The 9,626-nt window shown below is 31.4% G+C and overlaps 1 protein-coding gene across 1 annotated transcript; it reads right to left on the reverse strand.

Moving 5' to 3' along the window:
• Positions 1-2,807: 2,807 nt before the first annotated feature.
• Positions 2,808-3,748, reverse strand: LOC139872855 (mitochondrial import inner membrane translocase subunit TIM23-2-like). The gene has a single exon (XM_071860785.1). The coding sequence runs from the start codon at positions 3,616-3,618 to the stop codon at positions 3,052-3,054; it is 567 nt and encodes a 188-aa protein (XP_071716886.1). The 5' UTR covers positions 3,619-3,748; the 3' UTR covers positions 2,808-3,051.
• Between the last annotated feature and the right edge of the window lie 5,878 nt (positions 3,749-9,626).

The raw sequence follows: 9,626 nt of genomic DNA on the forward strand, positions 1-9,626 counted from the left end.
TGAAATTCTTTTGGGAAGATAGCACACCACTTTTTTTCTCGTGCCAAAATCAAACATGCCAACATTTTTGAAGCTCAACACACCGCGTTACTACGTGTTGAGTGAAAAATGAGTCTGAACACGCACATTACAAGTCGTCTTAGAAGATATCGGTGCAGAATGGCTAAAAGAATTCAAAGGCTACATCGAGTATCCAGAGACGATGTTGCTTTAAATATGATTTATTTTTCTTCCATTTACAGTTATCAATTTTCTTGACCGCATCATAAATTGTTGTTTCCAAATAAGAAAATAGGTCATCCAGCTTTGAGGTATGAAAATATCGACTCGATTTTGGTCATGTATAGAATTAACTCATATCATTTACCCCCAGGAAAGAATTTAGTGTGGTCTTTGCACTCCCATGTAAACCTAAATAAATCAATCTTTTCGTTTCATTTGTTTGTTATTGATAGGTACATTGATCGTAACAATTTGCTTAATGTCGCGTCTTCATATTAAATTTTACATCGCTGGCTTTTTGGCCTATCCAGGGACAGGATTATGCACCTTTAAAAACAATAGTCAGATATGTTTTCGGTACAACTGATTTTGATGACTTAAATTTTGCTAACTCAATTGTATCTACTTTCTTTGTCACATGGAGGTGATAAACAGTGACTACTTGACTAAATAAATGTCATACTTCACCAATAAAAATGGATGTTGGCTTCCATTTGTGTTCCTTTTTCCTCATCAGTATTGTATGAAGGTTCTCTTATCTACGAAAACAGTTGCCCTTAACAACGGTTGAAATCATAATATGTCTCCAGTATGCACTCACATGAGCAACCCCAAGCAAAGTATGCACATTCTCGCTCCAACAAGAAAGATATCATGTAGCCAAATTGAATACTACAAATCAGTTTAAAGTTATGCTTGTGCAAAAAAAAATTCAACAAAAAATTTGACTTCAAAAGATGAGTAGATCACTTTCGATAGATGTTCACACAAAATCATATACAACTTGCTGCTCTGGTAGCCACATTGCTATGAGCAACAACAATCATAACCCAAATGCTAAACCACCAAAGAAGGAAAGAAAAGATCAACTCTTAGTGCCTTGTATTCCACAAGTTACCATAGTAGCCAACTTACAGATTTTAGAACAGAAGTACTTCAAGAAAACTAAGCATATGCAGTCAACATGGGCACTTCAAACTTCTAGATGTGTATATTTATAATCAAGTTTTCAGTATGTTTCTTCCTTGTGAGTTATGCCCACTAAAAAGCAAACAATAAGCATATGAGCAATGTTTGGATACTGAATGACGTAGTTGTTGCACGAACACAATAGATAGTGTCAAATATTTAAGCTTCTATTAAAAATCCAGTAGTCTACCTTTGGCATCATTGTAATAGACACCTGATTAGATATAACACTCAAATCTTGTATAAGGAACGCTTATAGCCATGTCATAAAGGGAATAACATTCCAACAACTTACCATTTTATATTTTACTAGCGTCGTCTTACTAAAGAAATATTAGCCATACTTCTCAGTAGAACAACCTATCTTACAGACAGGCTTCAACTAGAAAAAAACAGCTAAAAAGACTAAAAACACTACAGTATCCATAGCGATAGCAAATAGCACCCCAATCACAATAAAAAATTCAAAATAATCCCATTATTTCTAGCACGGTTAACATGCAAACTTGAATGTAGAGCTTGAAAAAATCAGCCAGAGAGTATCTGCAAGTAAATTTTTTTTTTTTTTTTTTACCAATAGCATAAATGAAAGAGAACGTCAAGTTAGAGATTTTTAACTGCTAGAGATATGAAAGACTCTGTCATAAATAATGGTACAAGTTTCTCAACTCCTAAGTGACGGGGCTAGTTGACTATCTCAAGTCAAGCAACAATTACAAACTAATCGAGACTACATAATAGAATTATTACCAGTTGTAAGCTACTCGTTACCTGCCAATCTCTAACAGTTCAGCAATATCTTCCCATAGACCTCTAATCTTTCTTCTATGACTGACTAATCTTAAATAATTGTATTATTTGTTGACGTTATATTACTATATTAGTCTTGCATCATGTGAGCTGTTTCTTTTATAACCTCTCATCAGTCGAAATGATACAGAACCGCTAATTCATCTGTCTAAAGAAATACCACACATATCTTACGAAATTTATTTACTTAAGATTTACACGAAACTCTCTTGCTACAAATACATCTGCTAATCTATAATAAGAAAGCAAAAAACTTAAGATTTTCAATCAGAATTAGACACTAATATATGTAGGGCAAGTAAAAATAAACATTGCTAACTCTACACTTTAGCTATTCACTTATGGCTCTCAATCATATTTACTTGCATCAAGGTTCTGTATGTCAGTACCTGAATCTTCAGTCAATAATTTATGGGACACGAGGACACTAGTTTATAAAAAACATTGAAAATAAGAGCATAGTAAAGCACAAGTCTTAAAACTGCAATCCCCTAGACCATGTCAAAAGTGTAAATATACGATAACCAAGAGTAACCAATACTCCATAATGGACAAATCCAATACCCTTAAAGGCCAGACACAGAACAACCAGGCAAGACACTTAGTTCTTCCTACGATTAATACTTCAAAAGGCTAACTTTTTGCTTAAGCAATTCACACATGTAATAAACATGAAAGACGAAACTGTAATACACAAACCGAATTTAGACCTAGCATTCTTTACATGATCAAAAAACGCACAACAAGAGCAGTAACACACATACGAAAATAGCAATATATAAAATATACTAATTTCAATTCACCTGAACAGACAATAATCTAGCAAAACAAGTTACATAAACCCTGTAATACAATTTCCATATCAAACGTCTACACGAATCGAATTTATTTGTGACTAACCCTTCATGTAAATATAACAAAAAGGGCATCAAGTACACAAAACATAAATTTATGCATATTTTTCCCCATGCCAAAAAACAATATTTTTTTTATAAAGTCTCAATTCATCATCAAAAGTTCTAATTTAAAGCGCAAGTTAATCGATCAACCTCAAATTGGTACATATCTCTTCAAAACCTGCTTCCCAGACACAGCTAAACCAACCGCAATTCCACCAACAACTCCGCCAACCGCCGCAGACCGGAAACCTGACGCCGCCTTATAAACCGCACCAGTCCCCAAACCAGCCACCACACTATTAATAATATCATCAGTATCCCTCAAAGCAACCATACCACTCTCAATACCTGCATATAACAATCCAATCACACCGGCAGTGTTTCCAACACTCCGGCCACGAGCGCCTGAATTATTTAAGATCCGATTAACCCTAAGTTTCGTAGTATCACCAGATTCGAATTCGCTAACACCTTTATGTAACCCTAGACCGGCACCGTACACAGCGCCGCCAAGGTAAGCGATTCCGGTGTAATAAGTTAGGTTTTCGCCCCATGAACGGCGTTGTGCGACGGATTCTTCTTGAAAGAGGAATTCAGGTGATGTAGGAAGTTTGTATAGGTTTTGTACGGGGATACCGAGATCTTGATACGGGTTGTATAGACGACGGTTGTGGTTGTCTTCGTCGTTTTGATTTGGTGATTGTGGTTGGTATGACATGACGACGGAATTAGGGTTAGGGTTTTGGATTTGTGTAGATTTAATTGGAAGAAAAGTGGAAAAAGAGGCGGTGGTCAAAAACGAGAGAGAGAGGCTTTCGGTTCACGCGAGAAGGTTCTGTGTTTCTGGTTTTGCTTGTGGTTAGGCGTTAGATCGGTAACCGGTTTTTATGTTTAATACCTTTAGAATATGCTTTTTATTTATTGAATTCCCATTTTCTCCTTTCCCATTTTGGAGTAATTTTGGAAGTCATAAAAATTAAACTAAATAAAAAAAGTTAAAAACTTTTTTTTTTAAAGCAAGTAAACTATTTTATTAATGATATGAGGATTTACAAGTCCTTTCTATACATATGCGAAATAAAGGAAATACAATCGACTATATACCCAAGGAACATGAAGAGCATTGCCACCACGGAACTTGAAATGACAAGCGGGGTAGAAGCAACTAACAGTACCACAATTGCGATGACAAAGTTGGCGGCAACTACCCATTTAACCAAGTGAGAATGCTACGACATGAAACCGGGATGGGAACGTAATGTCGTGGGATTCGGTAAGGAGTTACCCAGAGGGACTTGTGTGATTTGTTAATTAGCCAATGTCCGTTCTTTGTTGATTCGAGGAAATGTAGAACGTGGGGTTGATGAGCCATTGGTGCCATCGATGGTCGTTTTCTTTGCTCTTTTGGATATCTAAGAATAAGCTTGCGTTTGGATTTCGAATAATAATGTGTCGGTGCACCATTCTACCTTGTGGAATAGTTTTAGGTTTCGGTGTTTTCATATGAAGTAAAGAGATACCCATTTGATGGCTTGCCATATAGCCGATCCGTTTTGAGTAATTGCGAGCGGTTAGTTGTTTGTGATGATGTCGGTGATATTAGAAAGTGTGTTGGTTGGGAAATTTAACCAATGGAGAAGTCGAGACCGAAGGTTTGCGGTTTTCGGACAAGAAAAAAGGATGTGTTCAATTGATTCAACTTGTGAATTACATAATGGGCAAAGGAGTGTGTCGAGATCGATATTGCGTTTGTCTAGTTCGACACGTGTGGGAATTCTACCAAGTTTAACTCTCCAAGTGAAGATGTTAACTTTTTGTGGTATTAGTTTGTTGCGGGGTGTTTCCATGTTAAGGTTTAGGTTGCCAAAAAAAAAATATAAATAAATAAACTAAAATAAATTAAAAAATATGTGTTTATAAACCCTCGGACCTTTCATTAGCAACACTAACCCAATCTCGATCGATGAAGAAAAGATAAAAAGAGCAAGCCCTTTCTCGCCCTTTCTAATGTCCTAGGCGAAGGCAGTGCAGGTGAAAGCCCAATAGATCCCATTTTTTTTTATCGCTCCACATAGCTCACGACCTGGCACGAAGAAATCTCTTAGATGGGCGGATGCGAATCTGGATCTATCAACGGAGCAATTCCATTCCAGTCATAGTCTCAATCCCATATTCAATGAAAGTCTCCGCCGTGTCTGACCCCCTCAATCTTTCTGTACCTGAACTAAATGCTTTGAGGTTGAAAGGCAAGTAGATAAGCAGATTCCTACCTGTATTTTTATTGTCTCGATTCGTCCACTGCTGCTACTGATAATGGAAAAGGTTATGAGAGTTGAAAACCTATACTTGGAATTAAAAATATTTTAAAGAATAAAATGTAAAATAGTATTCCCGGCCTCCTAAAATTAACCCTTATATACTAATTGTGATCCTTATATACTAATTGTGATGAGAACATTTGTAGTTTTAGTTAAAATCGATTGTAGTTTTGAGTTTGCGTTCACATTACAACCGGTCCCTCAACTTCGGCTATATTTACACAACGGTCCCTCAAGTTTACACTTTCTCGAGGGTAAAAAGTGTAAATATATAATTTTATTAAAATCAAAGAAAATTATTCCACCCAAATTTATAACGGACCATATCTTCTCGCTCGGTGCGAGTTAAATTTTTCTGAGACCACCGTTCAACTCGAAAAAATCTTACGAACCCAACGGGACTAACTATACGTGAAACGGACATTTCTCAAAAAACGCTAAACAAAACGACAGCCCGTATCTTTCCGCTCGCCGCGAGTTAAATTTTTTCGACATGAGCGTCATACTCGAAATAATTTTATGAACAAAACGATAAAAAGTACGTTTGAAACGGACACTTTTTAAAAAAGGCTAAAAATAACGACAACCCGTACCTTTGAACCGGACATATTTTAAAAACAGTAAAGACGACAACACCAACAACGGCGCTTAACACATTGAGCGTTTTCCCTTCTGTAAATACATAAAGCTACGTTAAATATGAATAGGCCGAAAGCCCCCGCCGCATCGCGCGGGCCGGACCCGGACTAGTTATTGTCAAATTTGGACTTCTAAAATTCTTTATTTTCCAACTTTGTTTTTAACTTTTTATGTTATATAACTAGCTTAAGACCCGCGAATTCGCGGGATTTTGTAAGAGACAAATTAAATATCGAATTGTCTCAGTAATTGTCTCAGTAATATGATTTTATATAGTACTTCTTAGTTTATTTAGAAACCAAAACAATATCATAAGCAATGTTGAATTAATGATAATAAAGCAAATAAGTTACAATTCAATAAAACAAATAACACGAAGTTGAAACCATAATATTGTAAAAAGGGCTTGAGTTTGTAATTAATATTTTGGTCTGAGTTTTCAAAAATATAAACTCACACATTGATATATGAACAAATCACTATCACTATTATCATATAAATAAAAATGTGATGAGTTGTAAGTAATGCATTATTTTACTCATAACGGCTTATATGTATTGAAAGGACCCGTCCTAATCCATCTGGACGAAGTCACCAACAACTGGTTCCATTGCGATGATCGACTCCAAATACTGTCTTTAAAATGAGCAAATGCACAGCGGAATGTTTCTTTTACACCTGAGAATAAACATGCTTTCAAGTGTCAACCAAAAGGTTGGTGAGTTCATAAGTTTATCATAACAATCATTTTCATTAATTTAATAGACCACAAAAATTTCATTTCCAGTTCTTATAAAATACGTCCCATGCATAGAGACAAAAATATCATTCATATGGATTGAACACCTGGTAACCGACATTAACAAGATGCATATAAGAATATCCCCTATCATTCCGAGAAATCCTTCGGACATGATATAAAACAACATCGAAGTACTAAAGCATCCGGTACTTTGGATGGGGTTCGTCGGGCCCATAGATCTATCTTTAGGATTCGCGTCAATTAGTAGATCGGTTTACTAATTCTTAGGTTACCAAGCAAAAAGGGGCATATTCGGCTTCGATCATTCAACCATATAATGTAGTTTTGATTACTTGTGTCTATTTCGTAAAACAGTTATAAAAGTAGCGCATGTATTCTCAGTCCCAAAAATATATATTGCAAAAGCATTTAAAAAGGGAGCAAATGAAACTCACCAAATGTATTTTGTAGTAAAAATAAATATGACTATATTGAACAATGCAGGGTTGGCCTCGGATTCACGAACCTATATCAGTTGTATAATTATTAAAATATATAATGGAATCACATAATTTCAGTTATTAGTATTTGTTATTTATATATTTTTAGTTATATAGAATCTATTCTAAAATCCATTAAAACTTTTACTTATTTTATATCTTACTTTATATGTTATATTTATTTATTTTGTATATATATTTAAAATGATAAATATTTTTATATATTTAGTTGTGTCAATATATCTAAATATATTATATGATCAGTATTATATTTAAAATTATTAGTTGGTTATATGTAAGTATTTATATAAATACTATTAATATGTTTGATATATTGTATATGAAATATTACTGTACTTTTAGTATATGTAAAGAGTTAATTTTATGTACAAAATATTTAGCTGTTAAAAATGTTAGTTTTGATAACAAGGATTTACTCATAATAATAATAATAATTTTATTGATAATGATAATACTAATAATTACATAAATGATATTAATACTAATATTAATAATAGTTCGTAATATTTTCATAATAACATATATAATAATAATCTTAATTTTAATAGTACTTCTATTGTTATTAATGATACTAATAATAACATTAATAATGATGTTACATAATAGTAAAGTGATAGTAATATTAATCATAATCTTACTAATACCTAATAATAATAATAATAGTTGTTACTTACTACATATATTAGTAATATTAATAACAATAATAACTATAATACTAATATTAATAACAATAACAATAATAATCATAACAATAATAATAATAATAATAATAATAATAATAATAATAATAATAATAATAATAATAATAATAATAATAATAATAATAATAATAATAATAATGATAATAATAATAAAAATGAAATATAAAAAGATTACTACCTCACAATGAGTTTCAAAAAAATAGATGCTCACGCCCGGGCTCGAACCCGAGACCCCTCGGTTAAACACAAACGTCCCTAACCATTGACCCATCTCCTGTTTTCCTGAATTAATACTCATCCTAAATCTATATATATTCGATATATCTGTCTGTTTATCCTCTTCTTCCTCAACTCTCAACGACCCACAGTAATCAATAATATCAATCCGAATATAAAAATGGATTTTTAGGATTCAACAAGCAGAAACGATTTATTGGAATATCAGAAATTAACAAAACAAAACAAAACAAAAAAAAATTACAGCAGCTTTGCTGCCATAGCTGTTCGCACAAAAAAAAATTGATTTTGAAAATTAAAACGTTTTACAAAATTGTTTCAACATAAAGTAAGTTTCAAATGATCTATAAAAACGTTTCCAATCATCAATTGAACTCAAATTATAATAGATTTCTCGAATTTAATTAAAGAACATTCGTTTGACTTTTTCTTTTGAAACCTTGACTTCAAAAATTGAAACTCAATACGATGAATTGGACTTTGATAATTTACAAAAAGTTTGAAGAAGGGATTCTTAACAACTCTACATTTTTACATTTTGATGAATCATTCAAAATCGAGTTTTTGGTAAAAAGCTATGCAACAGGGGTATCATGTTCTGCTTCTTAATTCCATTTAAAATTTAATCATACTAAGACTGTTGAAGATGCTTGTAATTGATAAATGATAATGTAAGTGACATAATATCGTTTACTACTGAATATAATTTAGTGTTATAGCGAATACAAATTGATAAAGGTTTAATCAGGTACATCGAAATAATTTAAAAAAATAAAAGGGGAATTGACAGATAACAACTCAGTACGAATCGAGAGTGATGTTTAAAGATAGAAATAAAAATTGAAATAATCGTGATGGAGAAGTGAAACTGAATCCGTAAATTTAGGGGATATATATCTGAATTTATATTTTTTATATAATTAGTATTAACAAGTATATTAATAATAATAATAATAATAATAATAATACTAATAATAATAATAATAATAATACTAATTATACTAATATTATTAATGATAATAATTACATTAATAATATATCAAATTATATATATCAACTTATTCATACCAATTTATATATATATATTGTATTAAAAATAATAATATTAATGATACAGATTTTAATATTATTATTAATATCAATAATAATAATAATAATGAAAGTAATAATAGTAGTGTTAATATAACAATTATGTTTTTTTTTGAATGTGTAATTATATTTAACATAATAATAGTATATATTATAATTGTAACATATGTTGAATATTATTTATTCATTTCAATAGAAATTTATAATATATGTGTTTGTATATTAAATATAATTGTTTTATAATTATTAGATATATATTTACTTGATATTTTATATTCCTTTAAAATAAATTCGACATATAATAGTTATAGTTTTTATATATAATCTAATATACTTATAATAATTATTATTATAGAAATTATAAATACCTATACATAGATTTATTTTAGTAATAATTTATTTTGTATAGTATTTTACATTTTCAATTTTAATGAGTTATTAACATTTTTATAATTTCTACTACTTACATTTATAATTAT

This window comes from Rutidosis leptorrhynchoides, chromosome 10, assembly GCF_046630445.1.
Source record: "Rutidosis leptorrhynchoides isolate AG116_Rl617_1_P2 chromosome 10, CSIRO_AGI_Rlap_v1, whole genome shotgun sequence".
Lineage (NCBI taxonomy): Eukaryota > Viridiplantae > Streptophyta > Magnoliopsida > Asterales > Asteraceae > Rutidosis > Rutidosis leptorrhynchoides.

Excerpts from the sequence above, each read along its gene's own strand:
- LOC139872855 (XM_071860785.1), bottom strand. The coding sequence starts at position 3,618 with ATGTCATACCAACCACAATCACCAAATCAAAACGACGAAGACAACCAC.